This window comes from Oncorhynchus mykiss, chromosome 2, assembly GCF_013265735.2.
Source record: "Oncorhynchus mykiss isolate Arlee chromosome 2, USDA_OmykA_1.1, whole genome shotgun sequence".
NCBI lineage: Eukaryota > Metazoa > Chordata > Actinopteri > Salmoniformes > Salmonidae > Oncorhynchus > Oncorhynchus mykiss.
The window spans coordinates 35406239-35432374 of record NC_048566.1 but is presented as its reverse complement, the minus strand read 5'-3'; the positions used below and the strand labels follow the sequence as shown (position 1 = coordinate 35432374).

General features: G+C 43.3%; 1 protein-coding gene across 6 annotated transcripts; it reads right to left on the bottom strand.

Annotated features, from left to right (window-relative positions):
* Nucleotides 1-469: 469 nt before the first annotated feature.
* LOC110488530 (myelin-associated glycoprotein) lies at nt 470-25456 on the bottom strand. Of its 6 annotated transcripts, none has more exons than XM_021560771.2 (13): nt 20857-21122; nt 12221-12363; nt 11018-11157; nt 10665-10740; nt 9148-9516; nt 8562-8858; nt 7847-8104; nt 5843-6103; nt 5409-5711; nt 5014-5113; nt 4248-4350; nt 3804-3857; nt 470-3099 (listed from the first exon to the last, which is right to left on the bottom strand). In XM_021560771.2, the coding sequence occupies exons 4-13, from the start codon at nt 10708-10710 to the stop codon at nt 2938-2940; spliced, it is 1953 nt and encodes a 650-aa protein (XP_021416446.1). In that variant the 5' UTR covers nt 10711-10740; nt 11018-11157; nt 12221-12363; nt 20857-21122; the 3' UTR covers nt 470-2937. The 6 variants fall into 6 exon arrangements, with proteins under 6 accessions (XP_021416446.1, XP_021416439.1, XP_021416463.1 ...); XM_021560764.2 differs by lacking the exon at nt 20857-21122 and adding an exon at nt 25332-25456 and having other exon boundaries at nt 2938-3099; XM_021560788.2 differs by having other exon boundaries at nt 2938-3099; nt 12228-12363.
* Nucleotides 25457-26136: the final 680 nt, after the last annotated feature.

Sequence of the window (26136 nt, the reverse complement as noted above, 5' to 3'; positions counted from 1 at the left end):
CGGGGCGGCAGGGTAGCCTAGTGGTTAGCGCGTTGGACTAGCAATCGGAAGGTTGCAAGTTCAAACCCCTTTGCTGACAAGGTACAAATCTGTCGTTCTACCCCTGAACAGGCAGTTAACCAACTTTTCCTAGGCCGTCATTGAAAATAAGAATTTGTTCTTATATCAATCTTAAATAAACAGGTTGCAACATACTGTAGATGCTTCCTTTATTCTACTTCTTTCAGTACTGCACAAATTTTCTCTAAAATCATGTCAGTTAACAGTGTTTCTGTGACTTAAATAGCAAAAGGGTGAACCGAAGATAGTACTTTGTTTCATTGTGTGGGGGGAATAACTGTTACATACTGTATCAATGAAGTCATACTAATACATGGAGATATAGAATGTGTTCAGGGTGTATTTTCCATACTGTTTTGGGTATGAGAAAACATATCAACTATATAGATAACAAACTGAACTGGTCACATTCTCTGTTGTTTACTTGATTTATTTGTTGTTTGGACCCAAAGAAAGATGGCTTTGCTTGAGGCGGGACAGACTTGTAAAAGAAAGAGAATGATCAAACATCATCATAGAGCTCTTATTGTCATTAAGTAATAACAGTGCTAATTTGCAGAAGGATTGCAGAATTCTGATCGGAATTATTGTGTCAAAGATATTTAAAAAAAATCATCACAATAATAATAATGAATACCACAAAGTAAAGAAAGTACAAATCTGCTTTACAACACACTATGTGACAAACAAATTAGAGAAGACATGAACAACGCTTCTCCATTTTGTTCCCAGGTTTAGAAAGAAATAAACCCCCCCATGTGGCGTTCAAGAGAACTGACGACAGTAAGTGTTACTAAACGGATGTCCATATTGGCATGTCTCAATGTTGGGCAACACATCTTGAACGCTCTGCCATTAGGTCTAGTGACTTAACCATGTCAGAACAATGACATAAAATATGTTATTAAACAGTCATGACAGCTGACATAAGCTTGACACCGTCATGGCACAAATCTTTGCTTCAGTCAGGTTATTGGCTTAGCATACCGCTAGCCAACTAATTTACATAAATACCCATTTGTGTCATGACAGTGTAAAGGGTTGTCAGTATTTTGACATCAGTTTTCATGACCGAAAATGACATGTGTTATGTTATGACAGCGTTATGTCACCCTTATGACAGAGAAGTCAGTTAAAGTGTTACCGAACCTGTATCCGACTTGCCTGTGTAAACCATTGTTGCAATAGTGAGCATGTACATACCGTAGTGTATCTACACATATGGCTGACAGCATAATAGTCATGCAGGGTATTTATTTACATAATGTATACTGGTATCCTTTTACCCATCCATATGCAGCTTATTAATATTGTATTAACAGTCATTGTTATCTAGTGTTGCCATTAGTGAGCTTGGAGATTACATTAGATGAGTTGATCAAGTATGTTTGAATAGCACAACCAACTGGTATAACAACTTCAATGTTGTGCCACTCAAATGCCTCCTCTGATACAACCCTATAGGATTAGGCATCGATTTCACACTTCACAACCATTGAAGTAGACATTTTGTGAGAAGCGGTCTCAGGTAAAGTGATCTTTTGAAACACCCACAGTGATCAGTGTTCGCTGATCTTTCAGCACTGTTTACATACACACACACACACATTGTCTCAACGAGATACATTTTGTCCTGCTGTGCGAGTGTTACAGTGGAGTCATGTATGCCAGATTGATCCAAAAATGTATTCTAATCCATTGGTTCCCATTTAAGGATAAGTTAACACTTACCCTTAGCAAAACATCGTCCAAAAATACTAGTAATTAAATCATGGGCAACGGAATAAATAGAACATTCTGTGTTACCCCGGCATATTTCCACAAGAGCAAAACACAATGCAATCAGTGCTTATAATGCATAAAAACAAAAATATTCAGGCCACTTCTTGCACGAGCAGAACCTTGTGTTCGAGGCTCCACAAACCTGTAAGAGTATCAATTTTCTCTCTTTATATAAAATCAAAGAAATATTCATTTCTCATCATCATCAAAAGCCACAGAGTCACAGCACACATCACTATTGAACTATATGTTGGAACAGAATATGTGAGATGAAGATGACAGGCTTCAATTGGATGTGTATCAGGCCTAACGTTTGTTGAACACTGGTCAGCGTTGACAACCACTGGATCAGGAAGAGAGAAGAGATCCCTCATTTCCTCCAGATCCAGGGTCAGAAATAGAGATAAGAAAAGAAAAAGCACAAAACACACCCCTTTCCCTGACACTTCGACTGGCAGCGGACACAGTGGAGAAGAACTATAACGGATGGATCTAGACAGTTAGCCTGGTATCCAAACTGATTGCGCTGCGTTTCACAGGAAAACTGGTGAGCTCAGCGTTCAATCTGGTTTAACCAGGCTAGCTATGAGTATGATATAGGGTGACATACAGAAGGGGAGCCCCAGAAAAGCAATGCCAACAATTAATGGTGTAGAGATGGAAATAGCAACATTGAATCTAGATGATACAGTACAGTAACTAACGCATTGCACCTGTTGTGAGGGAATTGTTTGACTATGAACAATAGAGTAAGAGCCTGGAGACCGACAGCTGCTGATAATACAAAGATCTTTTTACATTGTCCACTGGGCCGTGTTCTGACCCTGCAAGTAGCTACCAGCAGTCCTGGGTGGCGAGATGTGACTGGGGTTCCCCTTGGAGGCTTGGGGGTCGACTAACGGGGACGTCATTTGAGATGATTCAGGGACGGGCGGAGACGGTGGGAGTTCTTGGTGTGACGGTGAAGGTTGGGGGTGGAGTCTACGGGGGAGGGGGGAAGACGTTTGAAGAGGGGGCGAATGACGTGAGGAGGGGGGCGACAACATGGCTGCCACTGTGTCCCGCGGTGACGATGGGTCAGGGAAGGATCGCGATTCATTTGGCCTTGATCTCGGTGTAGTCGCTGCCGTCATCCCCCCTCCCTGAGGCCCCCCCATCCCTGGAGCGCCCCCCGAGAAACTGCAGGGCGGCGTAATTCAGCTCTTGCCTCTCCAGGTCTGCCATAGAGCCCACAGGTTGATAATCCCCGTCTTCTCCCTGTTGAAGATACGGAAAGAGAGAAGGCCCATTCAGAATCACAGGTTATATCAGCACAGTGCCACCAATGCCATTGACACCTCAGAACATTCAGAGTATAAAGGGATAACATGACAGACATTGAGAGAGGAGAAAGGAGGGTTAGTAGTTACTGGTGAGCAGAGGCGTAAAACAAGGAGATTGAGGCGGTTTAGCATATCCTGTTAGTATCGAGGCAGCCGTGCAACAGTAGTACTGGAAATCAAAGGCAATAGAGCACATGGAAGCTGATCTCAGGCAGCAGACGACTGTGGGCCAGATCTGGTTGTTTTGTGACACATACAATGTGGCTCAGTTCTGGCACCACAATGAGTCATATGGCCCAGATCTGGTCCAAATGTATGAGATGCGAACTGGGGGAGGGTTGGCACTTTGCTTATGGGCCATCTCTGGCTTGAGTTATGTGGCCCTAACAACTTCCCATAGTTACTTTTGGTCTGAATGTGGGCCACATTGCCAGGCAAGGTCTGGACATTTCATGCTACAGATCCACTTCAGGACCGTAACACCAAGTGGTTAACTGGGTAAAATGGTAAGTCGTGATATTGTAGACTAGAGCCAAATTTGGGCCATCGCATAATTTTGCTGTCTGTGATGTGTGAGGGATGCTGTCTACCACTGAGACTTGGAGTTGGGATTGGGACTGGGTTGTTTAGGAACCTTACCGTGCTCTCCTCTAGAATGGAGTTAAACTTTGAGCCCAGAAGCTCTGTCTTAAGCTGTGCAAGAGTAAGGGAAGAGAAAACAGAGACAGAAGAACGCAGAGAAGCGATGAAGCAGAAAACAGATGTCTGGAAAGGCTATGGTGGCAGCTACACCAGTGGTACTGTGATAGATAGCTATAGTGGTACTGGGATTCTCAGGCTAGGCCAGTAGTTGGCTGGGGAAGTTTACATTTTCTCTTTAACATAAGAGGTCATATAGGTTTTTGATTATTTATGAATATCTCAACAGAATGAACCTTACTTTACATCAAAAATAGGACATGAATTGAATGGGTATAGTATAGTTTCAGTATCAGCAACGGGTAAGCTATCATTCTCACGTTCAAGACAGATCTGAGAATGGTCATTATCATCATTATAGTCATCACCATCAACATGTCTCACCACTTTCTTCCTCAGACATTGTTTGTCCTTCTTGACTGTGCTGTAGTACAACGCTGGGTTCTCCAGTTTAGAGACCAGGTCCTGCCCAGGGTTGCCATTCTCTCTGGGGGGTGGAGTCACAAGATCAGACTCGGTCTCATGGCCACTAACTAACTCAGGGCGACACTCCAAGCCTGGGCATCCATTTTAAAACAAGGGCCTGCTTCCCAACGCAGCTAATAATCTACAGGCCCATGGTTCATGGTTGTGGTCGACGTTCATGGTTGTGGTTATTGGTTCATGGGTTTAGTTGCGGTTGAGCTGACACCCTCTCTTGGAGCGACTTTCAGTAAAAGCTTTTGTCGGAATGTGATGTATTGGTATAATGCTGAAGCACCTTAGTTAAGTAGGCTACCGTGGCTGTATTTTTAGCATAGCAGGTCAAGGGTACAAAGCAGGGAATTGAGCCTGCAAACTATAGGCTACGGTTAGTCTGGCTTGCTAACCCAATCCACCAGGCAGCCATTTTGGATCTCCATCTCAGAGGATTCCAGAAATGGGACTAGGGATGGCAAATTAATTGAACTCGCTCTGGCGTTAGCATAACTTATGACTAATGATTCTCAAGTCCGTTCATCGATCAATCATTCACTCATGAATACACAGAGGTGTTTTAGAATGGATGGCGAGGCTGAAGTGTTTCCTTATCGTCGATTCAAACAGGAAATGACCTGTACCTGTAACTCGCATCGACCCCTGTCACAGTTAGTGAAGGGTGGATACTCACTTCTTGTTGTTATGGCCCACATATCTCACTGCTGCGATGATGAAGGCGATGACAGCCACTCCACCGATGGTGCCAACAATCACTGCCATCATGTACTTCTCTAACATCGGACAAGAACATCATATTGAAGACAATATAGAAACATAAAATATTGTTTAGCTAGGTCCTGGTACTATAACGTATTTACATTCAAGATAATGCCATTGCCATATCAAGCCAATGGGGTAGCCAGTTTATGCTCTTACTTATACAGTCAATCTAGATATCATATAAAAGGTACTACACTTCTGATTTCAGTTCAATCTCTCATGTATGCTTGGCTATACAACGTGTAGCATTTTAATTGTATGCGTTTGTTTCTGTGTTTAACCATAAACCTGAACTTGTGTACTCACTCTCCTGCTGTAACTCCAGATGAAAGCTCTCCGACCCGTATATGTTGCTAATGCTGCAGTGCACATTGACAGCACCGTTGCCCAGGCGCTCGCCCTTCTCCCGTAGTTTTATCATGCCCGTGGACGTGTGGCCGTCCGTGTGCGTGTAGTAGTTGTAGCGGCCGTCCGTGTCGTTGATGGTGATGTTCTTGTCGGGGAGGTAGAACTCGATGATGGGCTCAGGGTTACCCGTAGCCATGCAAACACACTGGACTCCCTCCCTCACCACTGTGCACTTGGACTCTTCCAGAAGGACAGGGGCGTCTGAAGAGAGGGTGGAGGTAAGGATATGACTGACATGTAGAGTGGGATGGCATGGTGTAGCGTGGTGTAATGTAGGTGGTACAATACGATATGATATGTTATGATACCACATGACATGATGACCCACTCACATTCCACAGTGATGTTTAGGGAGCTGCTGGCTCGTCCGTGTTCGTTCTCTGCCAGGCAGCGGTACTGTCCGTCTCCCTGAGGGGTGAGCTCCAGAAGCTCCAGCACAGACACCTCCTCGGCAGTGATGGTGCCCACCAGCTCCCCGTCCTTCAGCCAGGTGAGGGTGGGTGCGGGATTGCCTTGGGTGCTACATTGCAGGGAGATGGAGGAACCTTCCAAAACGGTCAGGGAGCTGTTTACCACTGGCTCACTGGGAGGGTCTGCAGGGAGGATAGAGAGGGGATGAAAGGTAGAGTTATATGAAAGGAGTTAAAATGTTTTACTGTGTATAAACAAGAGCAAGAAGCTATGGGCCAGGTTTATCACATGACTAATACATCGTTATATATATTGCGCATCACTACTTCACAGGAGAGGCATTTGACTGCAAACATAAAAATGTTTTAATCAAAATAAGTTTTGGTGCAGAAATGCCTTCTTGATCATGTGAACTTTCATGTGCCTTAATAACAAACGTGTATGCCATCTGTAAATATGAATAGAATTGTTAAATTACGAGCCTAGTTGGTTTAGCCACGGAAAAAGTCAGGAACCTTCCCACTAGCCATGATTGGTTGAGATAATGGATGGGCCGGACAGGCTGAGAGATGAGTTCGGATTTATCTGCCATGTAGCGTGCTTCTGTCTATATTGAGCTGCTCAGTATGTCTAGGTAATCTTTTCTTAAGCAGATTTGTTTTGGAAAGATAGTTTTACACTTTCTGGAGGACCGAGTTTTGAAATCAGTGTAATTCCCGGTGGAAGCAGAGTATGATAGCTAAGGAGATGGAGAAAATTTAGGCGTTTGATAGCAAATGCGGAGGGAGTCGAAAAGAAAACAGTCTGTTGTGTAAAACACCTGTCTCTGGATTACATCTTCAAAACTAAGGGCAACCATGTCATCCGTGACAGAGAGGGAGAAGCGTTCATCCATGTACTGTATACAGGTAAGAGAGTATAGCTAGCTACATTTTCAGATATTATACATTTCTAATTTTGTCAGGAAGTCATTTTCATTGCAAGTTAAAGCGTACTGTTAGCTGTGTAGTAATATTATTCGTATCTCAGAGCCATTTTCTAGTTTAGCTACCTGTAGATTCATGCAGGGTACTAATGCTACGAGTTGGGATAATGTTTAATTGTTTAGCTAGCTAGTTAGTTATCTACATGTCTAAACAAAATACTCCACTATGCAAGTAACCATTTCCCTGTACAGTTTATTTGTGCATTATTTGTGCATGTGACAAATAAACTTTGATTTTATTTGATATAGTGTGTGTTTACCAGAGACTGTAATGTGAAGAACAGCATGAACTGCACCATAGTCCGATATAACGTTAGACCAACGAGACAGTGTCCAAGTTCTAAAATTATCTGGTAGAATGCTATGCTTTTACACTCACAACCGTAAGCTATTTTCTGTAATTAGCGAACCGTTAACTTGTAAATAATGATCTTGTTGTGAGTTTATTTTCCTGTAATAATTAATTGATAACTGTTTACAGATATGTTGATAGACCAGCGTTTAGTCTTGAAATCTTGCCTCACGTGTGAATCCTTAAAGAGATGGGTGGGGCTATGTCTTAAGAGGGTGTGAACAATGCTTAATGGGTGTAGACAAAGAAGAGCTCTCCAGTAGGTCTACCAAAACATTCAAGTGTTATTTTCTTAGAAGTGAGGTTATAAGTTTATCAACTTTTAAAGCAGAATGACTTTCCCATTGTTCCTCAACTGCAGTGTGTGATATACTATTTTCTAGCTCCGAGTCTTTACTTTTATCCAATGTAAAAAACACCATTTTAAATTTGACTAAATAAGACCGAACCAAGTCGGTCGGTCACATATGTCACTGCAAATTACATAAACTAAAATGTCAGCTTGGTTGACATACTGTATAACTACAATGGTTAAATGTAACTATTTTTGATTATTACAGAAACACCATGTTGCACAATGACACTTACACAAGACAGCCAGGTACATGGATGTGTTCATGGCGCCATAGCCATTATCCCCCACGCAAGTGTAGATGCCCTCCTGAGAGGGGGTTAAGTCCTCCAGGGAGAGCGAGGCGTTGGAAGCCGTGTCCCACAGCAGCTCCTGGTCCCCAAACAGCCAGGAGATCCTGGGAGGAGGGTTACTGTCCACCTCGCAGTGCAGTGTTACCGAGCTGCCCTCCATCACCTCCACAGACACGTTCACCATCACCGAGCGAGGGGCATCTGGGGTGAGAGGAAGGGGAAGGTGGGGTTAGACTATTAAAAGTGACAAGTGTATAACCTGCTTAAACCCGACCTAACACTGCACTCATCATTGTTTCAAAGAAAAACAAAAGGTGAAATGTAGAAAAATAGGGTTGGATGCCAGGCTAACATACCCAATGCATACCATGTCACAATCATGCAATATATTTCTAAATGAAGTTACTATCCTTCTACTTTAGATGTAGAATATTGGATGACTGTAGATATTGACAATGATTCTACAATGTGTATATCAGAAATATGTGTAACACTGCTAATTTACATTTGGCGTAGTCGGCAAGATTCGTTTTTCTATATTAATATAATCCCCCACATTACATAATGTGTCCCCTGTTGTGTCCCAATGACACGCTTCTCACAGAATTTGAGGATTCAAAGCTACAGGTTCGGTGACAACAGTCAGTTGGTCACTTACACTTGACATCCAGAGATATGAGTCTCTCATAGACCAGGGTGGTGTTGGGGTAGTAGACTCTGCAGCCCAGCAGCTGACCATTGTGTATGGGCCTGGGGGTGAAGATGAGCGTGCTGGACAGCACGGCTGTGTTGCTCTCTTCCACGTAGTCTGAGGTATACTCAGGTTCAGGCAGGTAGTCTGTGTACATCCATTGGATCTCTGGGCTATTCTCTGGACAATTGTCTGGAGCATAGCACGTCAACTCCAGATTCTCGTCAGCGACTATCTCCTCAGGGATGTCAATGTTGGGCTGGTCTGGGGGACAGAGAGGATATAAGCGAATGAGTGAAGATTCACCATTTCACAATATTTACCAATTCTCATTAAAACTATAATAATTATAATCCCAGCTAGGACAATCCTAGCCTTGTCCCAGATATATTTGGGCTTGCCAACTCCTACTGTCATTGTCATGCCAAACAGTGTCCACAGTCGTTGGAAAGACAGCACAAACAGATATGGTACGAGGCGAGGGCAATCCAGCCCATAAATGTGACACATTCAATTGTAAACAATTGTAAACATAACCTCTCAGCAGGCTTACCCAGCACCTTGAGCTCAGAGAAATCTGGGTAGGTGTAGATGTTGGCACCGCCCAGGTCGGCACGGAAGTAGTACCTCCCTGAGTGCTCTGTACCTATATTACTGATGAGCAGGGTGCAGTTCCTTTGTTGCAGGTCCCCAATGAGCTTGGTACGCCCTTTGTAACTTTCATGTACGATGTCTGTGCGCGTCTTGATCACCACAGGTGGGAAGAGCTGGGGGTAGGGCTGACCAAAGTACCAGATGCCGTGGGTACCGCGGTGTGGCCGGATACCGGACGGGTACATGAATGTGCAGGGGATGACCACGCAGGAGTTGGTCATGGCCGAGATGTCCCTGGGTATCCATACATTCCACTGGCCACTGACATCTGAGGGAGGGCAGGAGGGATATGGGACAAAGATTGGAAATGGAAATATTGAGAGCGAAATTATATACTGTATCAATGACCCGTCAATCTACAATACATCTACAGTTTCAAATGGAATCACTGAGAAAAGATGAACAGAGAGAACAAAGGGAGAGAAAACAAAGGATGATATCATGATGTTCTCCCTGGTTGAGATGGTAAGAGCAGAGACCCTATGTGGAGGAAGCATATGGCACCACTGGCACCACTGTTTAAGTGATAGGGACAAGGTTGAGTCAAGTTGGGCGCCAGCCATCAGAAAGCACTGGAACATTAGGCTGATTTCCTGCTGCCATGTGTGACAGTTGGAACCTGTATCTACTCTGTACCCGTTTGTTTTAGTGTTGTTTGCTGTAAGTTTGACACACTCTAAAAGTCAACTGGGTCAATGCAGTAAAACCATCAGTCAGGAAGTTAAAGCTTGGTTGCAAATGGGTCTTCCAAATGGACAGTGACCCCAAGCATACTTCAAAGTTGTGGCAAAATGGCTTAAGGACAACAAAGTCAAGGTATTGGAGTGGCCATCACAAAGCCCTGACCTCAATCCTATAGAAAATGTGTGGGCAGAACTGAAAAAGCATGTGCGAGCAAGGAGGTCTACAAACCTGACTCAGTTGCACCAGCTCTGTCAGGAGGAATGGGCCAAAATTCACCCAACTTACTGTAAGAAGCTTGTGGCAGGCTACCCTAAATGTTTGACACAAGTTAGTAAGGCGATGCTACCAAATAGTAATTGAGTGTATGTAAACTTCTGACCCACTGGGAATGTGATGAAAGAAATAAAAGCTGAAATAAATCATTCTCTCTGCTTTTATTCTGACATTTCACATTCTTAAAATAAAGTGGTGATCCTAACTGACCTAAGACAGGGAATTTTTACTAGGATTGAATGTCAGGAATTGTGAAAGACTGAGTTTAAATGCATTTGGCTAAGGTGTATGTAAACTTCAGACTTCAACTGTATGTAAACTTCGACTTTAACTGTTTCTGGATTACTTCGTTTCTGGTATTACATTTGTAGTCTTGAAATGAATTTCCCCAGTCTGAGTTGTGGTGTAATCGAGTAGTTATTCACACTGAATAGGGAATGAGAAACATAAAAGTTTTACCTTTGATGATTAGCAACACTGGCAGAAGCAGCTCCAAACACCACATGGTGTCTATTTAACCCTGAACCGGAGACCTCTGCAACAGACATCGGACCTCAATTACGCAGCCACAACTTCAACCTTTACCATTCTGTTCTGGACCAATGGAGCCCAATGCTAAGTGATATATTTTGAATATGCCAATATAGTGACATATAACTAATGTCAGTAGTGGTGACATGTAAATGCAATGGTTAAATGATACATTTTTTAAAAAATATTATAATTAGCCTATGTTGCTTTTATCTCAGGTAACAATGGCAAAAGTCAATATGATTGTGTGTAAAAAGACAGTAGACATTACTGACTATTACCTTGAATTGCTCAATGGGCGAAAAGTAGCCAAGACAGAAAATGTCTGATTCCTCAGCTTGGTGGTAGCAGTAGTAATAATGTTCACTAGAGGGCGCCCAATCACACCCAGACACCTCAACAGCCCTCTCCCTTATCTTCTCTGTAAAAAAAAAAAAAAAAAAAAAAACACACACAACAATTGACATGAGCATCAGGCGATGTCATCAGCCCTGCTGCCTGAGACGGACTCTTCGGGTTCTTCACAGGCACTGGCACATAGACATGGTGACGCACACTTTCTCTTTCTCTGTCGCGCTCTCACTCAGACGGCATGGTGTGAGTGCCTGTAAAGTCACTCATTAGGCTATTCATACGTAAGTCCCAGGTCTTCGACAGACAGTCACTGTTGGGCCCTGTTCAGAACAATGACTCAATACCCTAGTCCCTAGGCCCTTATCCACTACATGACATCATGGCGTCAACCATCATCATTTGGTCCGTTGGTTGTTTGGACCCTTTACTCTGTATCTACCAGTCTGTGTCTCCCCCTGTATGTCATCCATGATGCTATGGAGGCAAGGACTTGTCTTTAGCCTCCCTCCGAGCAGCCGGTGGCTGCAGATGGTGGGCCTAAGAGTGGATTGTGTTGGAGAGCTCCATGATTAACACATCACTACGTCCCCAGACAGTCTATAGGCTGATAAGCTGTGTTCCTACGGAAAATAAGGGCAAATTCTGTTGGTTTTATGCAGTTTGGCAACAACAAGGAGAGGGTATTCTGGGCTGAGGGACACGAACATCCCGTTCTCGAACAAGCGATTGTACGCACACAAACAGCATGCTCATGCGTATTTCCAAATAGTGTCATAACACTTATACACACACACACACATTTGAAATCCAAAGTAAAATGTACAGTCCACATACAGATCACTTATAAAGTTGACTTGGACCCCTTTCAACCAAACCATGAGGCTCTAGGTTATGGCAATCATAGCCAATGCCATTAAAACATTTTAAAAACATTGCGTCAAGCTGTACCATCTGCATTAGACAAAACCCCAAGAGAGGGACTGTGTCTGAGCTGAGAGTCAACACATCAGCCATGTCAGGAGGAACATAATAGCCCGGAGAGCAGGGCACTGACACCACCAGCAACAACAACGAGAGCCATTGATTGGCAGACAAACGGCCAGCACAGAGACCAGCCACAGACCACTTGCCTCATACCAGCTTCAGCACCAGGCTCCGGCTCCCTCTCGGTTCCTTCCCTCGGGTTCTGTCGGTTCTACGTTCTCCCCGAGCGTGTGCTTCCCTTGTGGGTCTCCACAGGTGGAAAAATCCTGTCTGTCGGGTTCTATGGATTCTAGGACAGGGGACGAGGAGAGAAAGAGGGACAGTGGCAGAGAGAGAGATGGAAAGAGGGAAAGAGAGACTGTGTGAGCTGCAGGCTGTGGTGAATGTGTGTGGTGGGTAGTTTTGAATGTGAATTCAAACATTTCTCTGCCTTTTTCTAGGCCCACTACACGCATTCCTCTCCTCTATCGCCCTCTCTGCTATTGCCCGTCTCTCTGTCTCAGACCATGGACCAGGCTTTTGACTCTCACAACCAGGTCAAATCAACCCTGCTAGCATTAGATAACTTCCCTGCTAGGACCTACTGTATCCACAAAGAGCCAGTGACCTCGGGGTGAATGTAAGTGTAGCCATAATATCACTATGACTAGTGAGTGTGACTAGATAAGTATGACTGGGTTTATACCCATACAGATGAGAATGTTCTCCATTTCCAAACAGTTCCATTGGAATCATACATCCCCACAGTTAGAGGCTTTAGTTATTGTACGGTGCCCACGTTGACTACCGTTTGCAAACAAAATGAGTAAATATTTTAAAAACTAAGCCAAAAGATGCAAACCTGGGATTCTGATCTAGATACGAACAACAATGGTTCTTATTTTATTACCCCAAAAAAATAAGACATTTGGTGTTGTAAAATGTTTTGAGCATTCCGTTGGACCACACACACACACACACCAAATATTTTCCTGCATAAGCTATGTTTGTGGATGTGGGATGACAACAGGGTCCAGCAAGCAACTAGAAGGACCCCCTACATATCAACGCAACAAAGAATACTTCTATTTCATAGTGGAGCGGTTGTTACAGTTTAAGTGGCGTGAGTCACTGTCTCCAAGAGCCATTAAGCCATAGGCCAAATGATTACATCCACCAAGCCATGGATGCTTTCAAGGGAATCCCTACACAAACGCACTTGAGGATGGGCTGAGTAGGCCTGGGTGGCGGAAGGTTGGTAGAGTCAGAGTGAATACCTCATTCACAGACTGGAGCCTGTACAAATGAATGTGCAGCATGCCACAGACCCCTACACACATGAGGCACACGGCGTGCCAACACACTTCGCACTGTGGCCCTTACGGCGACACAACAGCTATGTGACCTTCCTCTCCGCCTCCTCCTCTCTCCTTCCCCCATCCCCTCATCCTCCTCCACTCGCTGTCGTTGGGACAAAGCAGTGTTTCCCTGCGCCATGGTCATTGTGTGTGTGTGTGTGCCTGTGTGTGTATGTACGTGTCCACTTGGGGGAGGTTTCCTCCTAAGTCATTTCAAACATTTACAGAGCTTAGAGCTTACAGTCGTGGCCAAAAGTTTTGAGAAAGACACAAATGTTCATTTCCACAAAGTTTGCTGCTTCAGTGTCTTTAGATATTTTTGTCAGATGTTACTATGGAATACTGAAGTATAATTACAAGCATTTCATAAATGTCAAAGGCTTTTATTGACAATTACATGAAGCTGATGCAAAGAGTCAATATTTGCAGTGTTGACCCTTCTTTTTCAAGACCTCTGCAATCCGCGTTGGCATGCTGTCAATTAACTTCTGGCCTGACTGATGGCAGCCCATTCTTGCGTAATCATTGCTTGGAGTTTGTCAGAATTTGTGGGGTTTTGTTTGTCCATCCGCCTCTTGAGGATTGACCACAAATTCTCAATGGGATTAAGGTCTGGGGAGTTTCCTGGCCATGGACCCAAAATATCAATGTTTTGTTCCCCGAGCCAATTAGTTATCACTTTTGCCTTATGGCAAGGTGCTCCATCATGCTGAAAAAGGCATTGTTCGTCATCAAACTGTTCCTGGATGGTTGGGAGAAGGTGCTCTGTTGGTACCATTCGTTATTTATGGCTGTGTTCTTAGGCAAAATTGTGAGTGAGCCCACTCCTTTGGCTGAGAAGCTACCCCACACATAAATGGTCTCAGGATGCTTTGCTTTTGGCATGACACAGGACTGACGGTAGCGTTCACCTTGTCTTCTCCAGAAAAGCTTTTTTCCGGATGCCCCAAACAATCGGATTCATTAGAGAAAATGACTTTACCCCAGTCCTCAGCAGTCCAATCCCTGTACCTTTTGCAGAATGTCCCTGATGTTTTTCCTGGAGAGAAGTGGCTTCTTTGCTGCCCTTCTTGACACCAGGCCATCCTCCAAAAGTCTTTGTCTCACTGTGCGTGCAGATGCACTTCCTGAGCAAGCTCTGTACTGGTGGTGCACCAATCCCACAACTGAATCAACTTTAGGAGACGGTCCTGGCGCTTGCTGGACTTTCTTGGACGCCCTGAAGCCTTCTTCACAACAATTGAACCGTTCTCCTTGAATTTCTTGATGATCCGATAAATGGTTGATTTAGGTGCAGTCTTACTGGCAGCAATATCCTTGCCTGTGAAGCCCTTTTTGTGCAAAGCAATGATGACGGCACTTGTTTCCTTGCAGGTAACCATGGTTGACAGAGGAATAACAATGATTCTAAGCACCACCCTCCTTTTGAAACTTCCAGTCTGTTATTCGAACTCAATCAGCATGACAGAGTGATCTCCAGCCTTGTCCTCGTCAACACTCACACCTGTGTTAACGAGAGAATCACTGACATGATGTCAGCTGGTCCTTTGGTGGCAGGGCTGAAATGCAGTGGAAATGTTTTTGGGGGATTCAGTTCATTTGCATCGCAAAGAGGGACTTTGCAATTAATTGCAATTCATCTGATCACTCTTCATAACATTCTGGAGTATATGCAAATTGTCATCGTACAAAATGAGGTAACAGACTTTATGAAAATTAATATTTGTGTCATTCTCAAAAATTTGGCACAACTTTATGCATGTTCATCTGCTAATCTGACCACTATCGCATTGCCATTGTTAGCAATGTTGGCACAGCAACATTTCCAAACTGCTATACTTTAGTTAATGGTATAGAGACAAAAATAACACATTGATGAAATATTTTTATAAAGTTGTTTCTTACTCATGATTGTTGGTTTCTGTGTGTTATACAGTAATAACAACATTACACTGCTAGAGGTCACAGGTCTGTATTGTGATAAATACTTAGGTGAAATGTACACACTAAGGTCATCCACACTAAATGACCTTAGTGTGGACCTTCACTCTTGGAACATTCACATTGTAAAAATGACTGCAACACAAATTCCCCTTTAGGAGTCTATGGGAGAGTTTCAATTGGTTTTGCTCGCCTCCTGCATCCTCTCCTCTGTTCAGGGAATCTGGAAACAAATGTGCTTGTATGAAATGACACTCCCCTTTTCCACTTGCGCGTCATCAGGCAAATGACGTTTCTAGGGGTGGAATCCCCAAATAAATGTGTAAAGTGATTTAAAAAACAAACAAAGGTAGCTAGTTGTGCAAGACATTTTAAAGGTTAAAGGATAAGTAGTTTATCATTTTTAAAAGTGTGCATGCTTTTCTCCTTCGAGAAAACAACAGCTGATTCAAAGGGGGTGTGGCGGACGTTAAAACCCTTCCGTGCTGGGCGCCGTTGGGACGCTCTTGTGCGTCCTCTGCTGAAGTAGATAATCTAGGAGAGGAGGACACTTCTTCATTCGCCAACTAACGAATTGATGCTCTCCTCCACCACTTATCGTTTTCCGGGTCACGGAGGAGAGGAGGACAGCTTACTTTTTATCAGTTGATAATCTCCCTAGGCGTACACTCCACCACTCCTCCTGTTCTTCATAGAGTTTCACATAGCCTGTGGGGGCTGTATTATCCCAGCGCCAACACAGTAGTAAATAGGCAGAATAATCACAGGCATCCTTAGCCCTATAATTTCATTCTAACAATTATTCTTCAAAGATAAAAATCATAGCCTACACTAGGCCATATGCAGTGTGCACTATGTTCATGACGTCTAGTGCAACAATGAGACTAGCGACACAGAATCAGTCAGGCCGAAACAGGCCATGACACCTTGCCATATTACCATGACTCATATTCCATATTCCAAATGATCAACCAATAACAAATGGCCCCACTGTCCTCAAGAGAAGGAGCCAGCTCAGCCAAGATAATTTGTATTCTTAATATCATATACTGTATGTATGTGAAGCTTGCTGGTGGCTCATATGAATAAAGGAAACACTGTATGCGGAACACTGCCCATTGTGAGGCAGAAACTGGAGGAATTTTCCGGAACAGGCCAGCTCACAGCTTGCGTTGCTGTTCGCCTGTGACGCGCACTGGTCCACAAGCTCTGGCCCCCACTAAAATACTCCAAGGAGCAGATGGTCTTAAAGCACACCCGCTCCCCCCTCCCACACACACAGCACTCAGAGCTGCCTGTGAGAAGCCCACCCCTCCACCGTCACTCCACATGACACAGTCTGTGTGAGGTAGAGTACTGCTTATAAGGCCACAATTACAACCTGTAAAATGATGACAAAATGTAGGTGTGACATGTACAGTGCCTGTACAGTATCTGTGTGTGCATGTACAGTGCCAGTCAAAAGTTTGGACACACCTACTCATTCCAGGGTTTTTCTTTATTTTTACTATTTTCTACATTGTAAAATAATAGTGAAGAAATCAAAACGATGAAATAACACATATGGAATCATGTAGTAACCAAAAAAGTGTTAAACAAATCCAAATCTATTTCATATTTGAGAATCTTCAAAGTAGCAACCCTTTGCCTTGATGACAGCTTTGCACATTCTTGGCATTCTCTCAACCAGCTTCATGAGGTAGTCTCCTGGAATGCATTTCAATTAACAGGTGTGTCTTGTTAAAAGTTCATTTGTGGAATTTCTTTCCTTCTTAATGCATTTGAGCCAATCAGTTGTGTTGTGACAAAGTAGGGGTGGTATACAGAAGATAGCCCTATTTGGTAAAAGACCAAGTCCATATTATGGCAAGAACAGCTCAAATAAGCAAAGAGAAACAACAGTCAATCATTACTTGAAGACATGAAGGTCAGTCAATCTGAACTTTTCATGAACTTTGAACGTTTCTTCAAGACCTGTCGCAAAAAACATCAAACACTATGATAAAACTGACACTCATGAGTACCGCCACAGGAAAGGAAGACCCAGAGTTACCTCTGCTGCAGAGGATAGGTTCATTAGAGACTGTTCAGAGGAGACTGTGTGAATCAGGCCTTCATGGTCGAATTGCTGCAAAGAAACCACTACTAAAGGACACCAACAAGAAGAAGAGACTTGTTTGGGACAAGAAACACGAGCAATGGACATTAGACCGGTGGAAATCTGTTGAATCTGATGAGTCCAAATTTGAGATTTTTGGTTCCAACCACTGTGTCTTTGTGAGATGCAGAGTAGGTGAACAGATGATCTCCGCATGTGTGGTTTCCCCCGTGAAGCATGGAGGAGGAGGTGTGATGGTGCTTTGATGGTGACACAGTAGGTGATTTATTTAAAATTCAAGGCACACTTAACCAGCAAGGCTACGACGTCATTCTGCAGCAATACTCCATCCCATCTGGTTTGCGCTAGGTGGGACTATCATTTTTTTTTCAAGGACAGGGCAATGACACATGACACAAAACACACCTCCAGGCTGTGTAAGGGCTATTTGACCAAGGAGAGTGGTGGAGTGCTGCATCAGATGACCTGGCCTCTACAATCCTCTGACCTCAACCCCCTTGAGATGGTTTGGGATGAGTTGGACCGCAGAGTGAAGGAAAAGCAGCCGACAAGTGCTCAGCATATGTGGGAGCTCCTTCAAGACTGTTGAAAAAAACATTCCTCATGAAGCTGTTGGAGAGAATGCCAAGATTGTGCAAAGCTGTCATCAAGGCAAAGGGTGGCTACTTTGAAGAATCTCAAATATAAAATAGATTTTGATTTGTTTAACACTTTTTTGGTTACTACAATATTTCCACATGTTATTTCATAGTTTTGATGTCTTCACTTTTATTCTACAATGTAGAAAATAGTAAAAAATAGAGAAAAACCCTTGAATGAGTAGGTGTGTCCAAACCTTTGACTGGTACTGTATGTGTGCGTACGGCCCAATACATCATTGGGGACAAGTTTCCCAGGACCTCTATAACAGGCGGTGTCAGAGGAAGGCTCTAAAAATGGTCAAAGACTCCAACCATCCTACTCATAGATTTTTCTCTCTGCTACCGCACAGCAAGGGGTACCAAGTATAGGTCCAAGAGGCATCTATAAACAGCTTCTACCCCCAAGCCATAAGACTACTGAACATCTAATTAAATGGCTACCCAGACTATTTGCATTGCCCCCCCCCCCAACCCATCCCCATGCTGCTGCTACTCTCTGTTATTATCTAATCATGGTCACATTAATAACTCTACCTACATGTATATATTACCTCAATTACTTCGACTAACCGGTCCCCCCGCACATTGACTCGGTACAGGTACCCCCTGTATATAGCCTTATTATTGTTATTTTACTGCTGCTCTTAATTATTTGTTACTATTATTTCTTCTTTTTGTAGGTATTTTTTCGCAAAACTGCATTGCTGGTTAAGGGCTTGTAAGTAAGCATTTCATTTGATTATAACATTTCATTTGATTTGCATGCGGGGGTGTATTTTCTGAGTGCATTTGTGTGTGTGTTTGTGCACCTGCATGCATTCAAGAGTGCATTTGTGTGTGTGTTTACTAATGTGTGTATCCTCTACCTGGCAGCCGTGTGTCTCTGGACCAGTATCCAGTAAAGTGCTGCCAAATGCAGTCCCAGCACAGTGGGCAGATGGTGAGCCACAGGCCTCCTCGCTCATTAGAGTGCTCTCTCTTCCGCCCTGCCCAGTAGGGGGCGACAAACAGAGCAGTCACCTGCATAGCCCCACAGGCAGGAGGCCAAGACCTACTGCGGAAAGATACGTATCGCCATTTTCAATTCTCCCCCGAACCTTCCCAATGTCCGAATCCCAAACCTTCCCAATGTCCGAATCCCAAACCTTCCCAATGTCCGAATCCCTTCCCACACTAGTATTTCCTTTTGTACAACATATAGACTGAAGGAGTGTGTCAGTTAATACCATGTTCCTCACTCCTATGAAGTATTTTGTTTGCATCAGCGGTCACGCAGGAGAAGAGCCAAAGAAAGGACACATGGACCTTATGGCACAATAAGCTCAAAACAGTCCGTCCGAATTTAGATTTGGAATCTTCATCTGCTGTTGTATCTGCTTTCAGAATTCTAAGTAATTGTGGTGAGACACTGGCAAAAGCTCTGGTAAAAGTAGGAACTGTTCATTTCTGTGTGGTACTTGGAGGAAAATCTGTCCTTTGATTATTGCATGGCTTTCACTAGCCCCTACTCACGCAAATGCAAACACACACACACACACAAATGCAGATACACACAAACTCACACAATACTCAATCACTAGATCCCTCACTTGCTCATTTGCCACTTCACTTACACACTCACCTTAGAATACAAGGTAAAAGACGCATTCTCGTTTCACTCTCAATGTCTTACCAATTTCAAGTCATGCCGCTGAGTATTAAACGAAAAACAACTGAAATCCAACACATTTGCTGTGTCACTGTATTAATGAGGACACATTGAACCATCATACAGACACTGCTCCTCATACCTTCAATATTACTGTAGAAAAGCAAGAGTCGTTCAGGTGTAATAACTCATCCAAAGTCAGCACCTAGACCAGTGGTTCCCAGACTTTTATGAACAGCGGCACACCTCCGTGTGATAAACATTTCTACAGAAAACCTAACATTCCCCTATTCATTTATTTAGTGGTAATGACCTCCATCTAATCTGATCCATACTACAAATCTTCTATTTTCTGTGACAATTTTTAAAAATAGATTAAATAGGGTTTATTAGAATGTTTTAAATAGTTTGCATAGTTCCTTACTCATTATGAATCACTTGTAGGCTGTAGGCTACCCCTTTAAGAGCGTCCAAGAATCCACTGCAGAAAAACAATTAAATGTGCTCAGGTAAAATAGGTATTTCGTTGTGAACGGTTTGCGCTAGAGAGGAGCAGTTTTCTGCATTAAAAAGGTTCAACCACGGACACAAAGCCATGGTCGGTTTGTTTCTATGGTAGAGGCTGTGGTACAGCTCAGCCTAATCAGACTTGCCTGTGCTAATGGTTCTTGCAGGCAAAGTAAAATTATACAAATGACTTTTCTCTTGATGAGAGGCCTGAACACATTGGACTTGAAAAACAATGACAGAGATGTAACCATGTGCCAATGCCAATATTGTATTAATGTATTGTCAATGTATTAGCTGAGCGCACTGGTGCTCCCAAGTCAAAATTCCACGTGCATTCCACAGGTCAGGTCACCCTCAAAAAAATTCTGCACACCGGTTGAAAACCACTGACCTAGACAGCTCTAACAAAAGGTATGACACATAGAGAGGCCAAGAAGCACTGAGCAACCAAGTCAATAGCTTTCATTAAATAATCATGGCCATGAAACAAACTAACTCCATGGACCAACTGACTCCAACTATCTCCATGGACCAATTAACTCCAACTAACTCCATGAAAATGACATTGTTCAGAGCTTTTACTCACCTGTGCAGTCAGGTGAGTGTCACAGGCGTTTCTCTCTTGGGCTTCTAGCCTCAGTGCCAACAAGCCTGTCTCCAACAACAAGCACATGTACTACTATACTCTAACCATCACGCCACCGCTCACGCTGCCATCAAGAGACCTCTCGCCCCTCTCTGTACCATGCCCCATCAAGAGGGGAGGAATAAACTGCCCTCCCTCCTTCTCTCCCATATGGAAATCAGTCTCCTCAGTGTACCAGCATTGTTCTGTGCCTTCGCCTCGAGGCCCAGCCATTCATAAATGCACACCCCGCACCGCCCTGGCCACAATGACCTCCACTGTTCCCACTCATCCCAACACATGTGGGTGAGGCTTTGAGCTCCAAGACCCTTTCCATCCAACACGGCCATTAGTTTAACATTGGATGGGTCCGAGCATATTCGTTTGTTTTGGATTGATGGAGTGCAATGTCCTTGTTTGAGGTCACTACTACGCCAAAGGGGGTGGAAGAAGGGACGCCGGAGAAGGGGGACAAACAGGGTTAAGACAGAGATGGGAATTAAAATAGCAATGTCATTGTATGGAAATGGTTGTTGTTTTGTGGTAGAAGACCTCTCAGAGGCTAATATAGTATATGCCACTCATGTCCATATGTAATCTATAGACCTTTTTGAACTATAGCTACGGTACTTGTAGCTGCCACCTAACCTGACCAATAGAGGGCTTGACCAATACATTTGCCACCACAATCTTCTAAACGGCTGGATATTGAGAATAATGAAAGTCCTTAAACTTCTCCTTTGGCTGAACCATACTGAACTGGTTTTGAGGGCACAGTGAGGGGCATGTGACCTAAAACTGCATCACTTCCTTTGTGACCAGATCATAAACCAAGAACGCATTGTCAAAAATTCCCTTACAGTTCTCAAGAGGCCCTATTCTTTCCTCCAGCCCTATTTTCTATGACCTTGTCCAAGATTGAAGGTTGACAACTCAAATGTACTATAAAGGAAGGTCAGGCAATATATTTACTGAACAAAAATATAAATGCAACATGTAAAGTTGGTTCCATTTTTCATGAGCTTTTCATTGTTGCGTTTATATTGTTGTTCATTATATTTACAAACATTTATTTCACGGTAAAAACAATCATAACAATAACGATGTGACGGATGATATGAGCCCTCTGAACATGACCCATTGACTACAGTGACTGTAACTGCAGTATGAGAACATTCACAAGTGTTTTGAGGGCCAGAGGAAAGGTCTAAATATGGTTAAATGCTGAAAACCAATCATACGCACATGGCATATATCCACATCCTGATAATAATATTAATATTATATTAATTATGATATTGAGATATACACTGAGTGTATACAATATTAGGCACACCTTCCTAATATTGAGTTGCACACAGTTTTGCCTTCAGAACAGCCTCAATTCATGGGAGAATGGACTTTACGAGGTGTCGAAAGCATTCCACAGGGATGCTGGCCCATGTTGACTCCAATGCTTCCCACAGTTGTGTCAAGTTGGCTGATGTCCTGCGGGTGGTGGACCATTCTTGATATACACAAACTGTTGAGGTTGAAAAGCCCAGCAGCGTTGCAGTTCTTGACACAAACCACAGCGCCTGGTACTTACTACCGTACCCCGTTCAAAGGCACTTACATTTTTTGTTTTGCCCATTCACCCTCTGAATGGCACACATACACAAACGTGTCTCAATGTGACAAGGCTTAAAAATCCTTCTTTAACCTGTCTCCGTCATCTACACTGATTTAAGTGAATTTAACAAGTGACATCAATAAGGGATCATAGCTTTCTCCTGGATTTACCTGGTCAGTCTATGTCAAAGAAAGAGCAGGTGTTCCTGATGCTTTTCAGACTCCGTATACAGTTTATATTGCTCAGGCCTTAGAAAATAGAGCATGAAAACACAATGGTAAGGGGAGCTGCTCCCTGCACCCCTTGACTGAACCTCTCTCCACCCAAGACTCCTCCACCCCTTCAACCCACCCTGCTACCACCCCCTCCTGTCCTGACACAGTAGCCATTGTCTCCCAGGCCCTGCTGGGTGAAAAGAACAGCACAGCTCGAGCCTGACACCGCACAACACTGGGAAGTCGATGTGCACAGATAATTGTCTTTTAATCACAACAATCCCCTTTTCTCTCTGCTCTTGCTCCTCTCTCTCTCTCTTGTTGGATTTCTCTCTCTTCTGGTGGCATTAGCTAATTCGACCCATCGCCCTTCTTGTTCTATGATTTCTCACATTAGTCTTCCATTGTTTGGTCATGGCAGCATTCAAGTGAATCATGTTTCTTCTTCTGCTTCTTCTAGTTCACCATCATCCCCACCATCATCACCCACTACCATCCCCAAATACACAAAGACACACTTACTCTCTCTCTCACACACACACACATACACACACACACACACACACAATATCCCCCTATTGTAGTGTATGATTTTGGGGGGGGTTTGGGCTCTTGCTGGACAGAGATAGCCAGGCCAAGGAGAAAGGATGAGAGCAGAGCACACACTGAGAAAGAATCCACACCTACCCATCCACCTTTGGTGGACAGGAGAGATGCATGGTTGTCATTTGTGACCTCCCAAGAGGAGCAGCAGTCTAGCAGTGCTCGAGGCGTCACCAAAGACGTGGGTTGGAAGTCCCATAGGGCGGACCACAAATGGCCCAGCGCCGTCTGGGTTAAGGGAGGGTCTGGCCGGGAGGTCTTTACAATTAAGCTGTCATTGTAAATAAGAATTGCCTACTTAAATAGAGGTTAAATAAATAAAAAATTAAGTTATTGGTACGCATACAGGGTGTCAGTAGAGAGACATCAATCAAATGTATTTATAAAGCCATTTTTACATCAGCCGATGTCACAAAGTGCTATACAGAAACCCAGCCTAAAACCCCAAACAGCAGACGTAGAAGCATGGTGGCTAGGAAAAACTCCCTAGAAAGGCAGGAACCTAGGAAGAAACCTAGAGAGGAACCAGGCTCTGAAGGGTGGCAGGTCCTCTTCTGGCTGTCGGATGGAGATTGTAACAGTACAACAGTCAAATGCTCTGACGGTACTACTCTCACTGGTCATTTCTTTTTTTTGTAAGATCCGTAAACTCATTATTTTCTCTCTCATTGATTAACATTTCTCATGATCTTCTGACACTACTAGCTTGCTATCTTGGTACATTCCAGACCTGGGTTCAAATACTGTTTGAAATCAAATACTTTATCTGATGCTTTATTGAAGTTGCCTGGTTTAATGGATCAATAGAATAATCAAAACAATGCAAACCCCATCTGGCACTTTATGCAGGCTAGAGCAAACACTCAAAGTATTTGAAAGATTTCAAATAGTATTTGAACCCAGGTCTGGAACCTTCTGCTACATTCTGCCATCATTGAAGTCTCATGACATTATGACATAGAAATGAACATGTTGTCATTACGTCCATCTGTTCCAGCCATTATTGGGTCCAAAGGAATCAGGTCACTAGATTATTGGATGTGTCTGTTGTACACCCACTGTCACTACTGGCTTGTGTCCCTGTGGAACGGAGGAATTACTCCCCAAGGCACATTTGCTCCCCAATCTGTGCCCCACTTTGCCTCATACCCAATTCTGGCTTTATCTTGGGAATTAAGTCAACTATACTGAGATATAATGCCAAGATCAACTGAATTGTATTTATTTAAACTGATTGTCCCAATGGACCCTTCTCCTGAGGCACCTCATCTTATTATCTAAAAGCAAAAATGGGACCACCCTCTCGAATAAGAACAGAATAAGAGAACAAAACTTTGTTGGGATATGAAACAGCACTCATACCCATCTAGCTATCCTAGATGTTCTGTTACACTGCTGCAAATAGACCCAAGCCAACATACTGTCCACGCCTTAGCATTAATGAATTGGTGTGAGTCATGATGTTGTTTTCAGCCTTAAAAAAAGACCACGGATGAGGAGAGAAGCTCCGTTGCTATATCGAGGCTTCTAAAGCCTTACTGGTACCAAACCTCTACAGCTTTCACATGAAAACAACTCGTATGTTATAAAAGGTCACCAACTCACTCTCACAGTGCCACACTCATCCTGTCACCAAAGAATGAACGTGACTGCCAACAACCATGTGCTAAAACACTTGAGACACGAGGCTGAACTCGCGAACCATACCTTGTGAACTCGTAATGAATTGTAATGGTACCCTGATACAGAGCATGCAATACAGTGTGAGGTATTAAAGGCAAACACAATGGGATACAATGGAAGCGTTTCAGCCGACTATCAAATAAAGTAGGATTACGCAAGAATACCATTAGGTATTACAGCCCTGAAAAGACTGATGCAATTAGCAATAGTAATCAAAGTCAATAAAAGTCAATTAACGTAATTGCAATAAAATCGAGATTAGTAATCTAAAGCTAAAAGCAAACATAAGAACACAAGTCCCATACATTTAGTATAGCTCTTACCTCATCAGTTGATATGCACCCAGTGAAGCACTCAAATGCCCAGCAGATAGGAGAGGAGGACTTGCTGGTTCCTATGGCATCTGCCTTCTCTCCTACTCCCTCCCTCTTTCTCTCGCTCTCTCCCTCTCTCTCGGTGAATCAATCAAAGAAAACTAAGGGAAAACACAATTCTGTATCAGTTGTATTACTTGTAATATGGATTCATACCCATTGGGTAAATCTGTCATAAACCACTTTCTTTATATAGGCAAAACATTACATTGTAGTGTCAAGCAGTTTGTAGTGACTGAATAACATTGACTAAAAGACTGTTTGGCTTCCTTTGTGAAACACGTTTCAATATATACCACGGCTTTCAGTCAAATCAGCATAAAGGGCTCGAACCACTCTGTTTATAATTATCTATAGAACGCTTAAAGTTTGCATATTTGATTTCATATCATTAGATCTATCCAAAAGCAGGGTGACACAGCAACATCTGGTGTGCTGGTGGAGCTGATGTACCAAGCAGGTGGCAGCAGGGTTCTTACCTTGTACAGTACCAATCCTCACGACTTGCCATAACAAAATGTGGCAACAATTCAAAATCCTGAACATATTTCAATAACAGGTATAAACAGAGGGCGCCGTTCAGTCAGACACAGCGTTACACCACATCCATCATGTATACATATTGGCAGATGTTGAACATGGAAATTGGACAAGCAATAGCAAAAAGGCCTTAAGATTTCAATCTATGAAAATAGGAAAGACAACGTATGGTAATGGCATTCATGTGGTCAAATAGTAGATACCCATAAAGACA

Coding starts and splice junctions, on each gene's coding strand:
- LOC110488530 (XM_021560764.2), bottom strand. CDS start 10,710: ATGTGGTGTTTGGAGCTGCTTCTGCCAGTGTTGCTAATCATCAAAG. Junction 8,105..8,561: donor CATATCTCTGGATGTCAAGT/GTAAGTGACCAA, acceptor CTCTCACCCCAG/ATGCCCCTCGCTCGGTGATG. Junction 4,351..5,013: donor GTGGGCCATAACAACAAGAA/GTGAGTATCCAC, acceptor TCCACCCCCCAG/AGAGAATGGCAACCCTGGGC.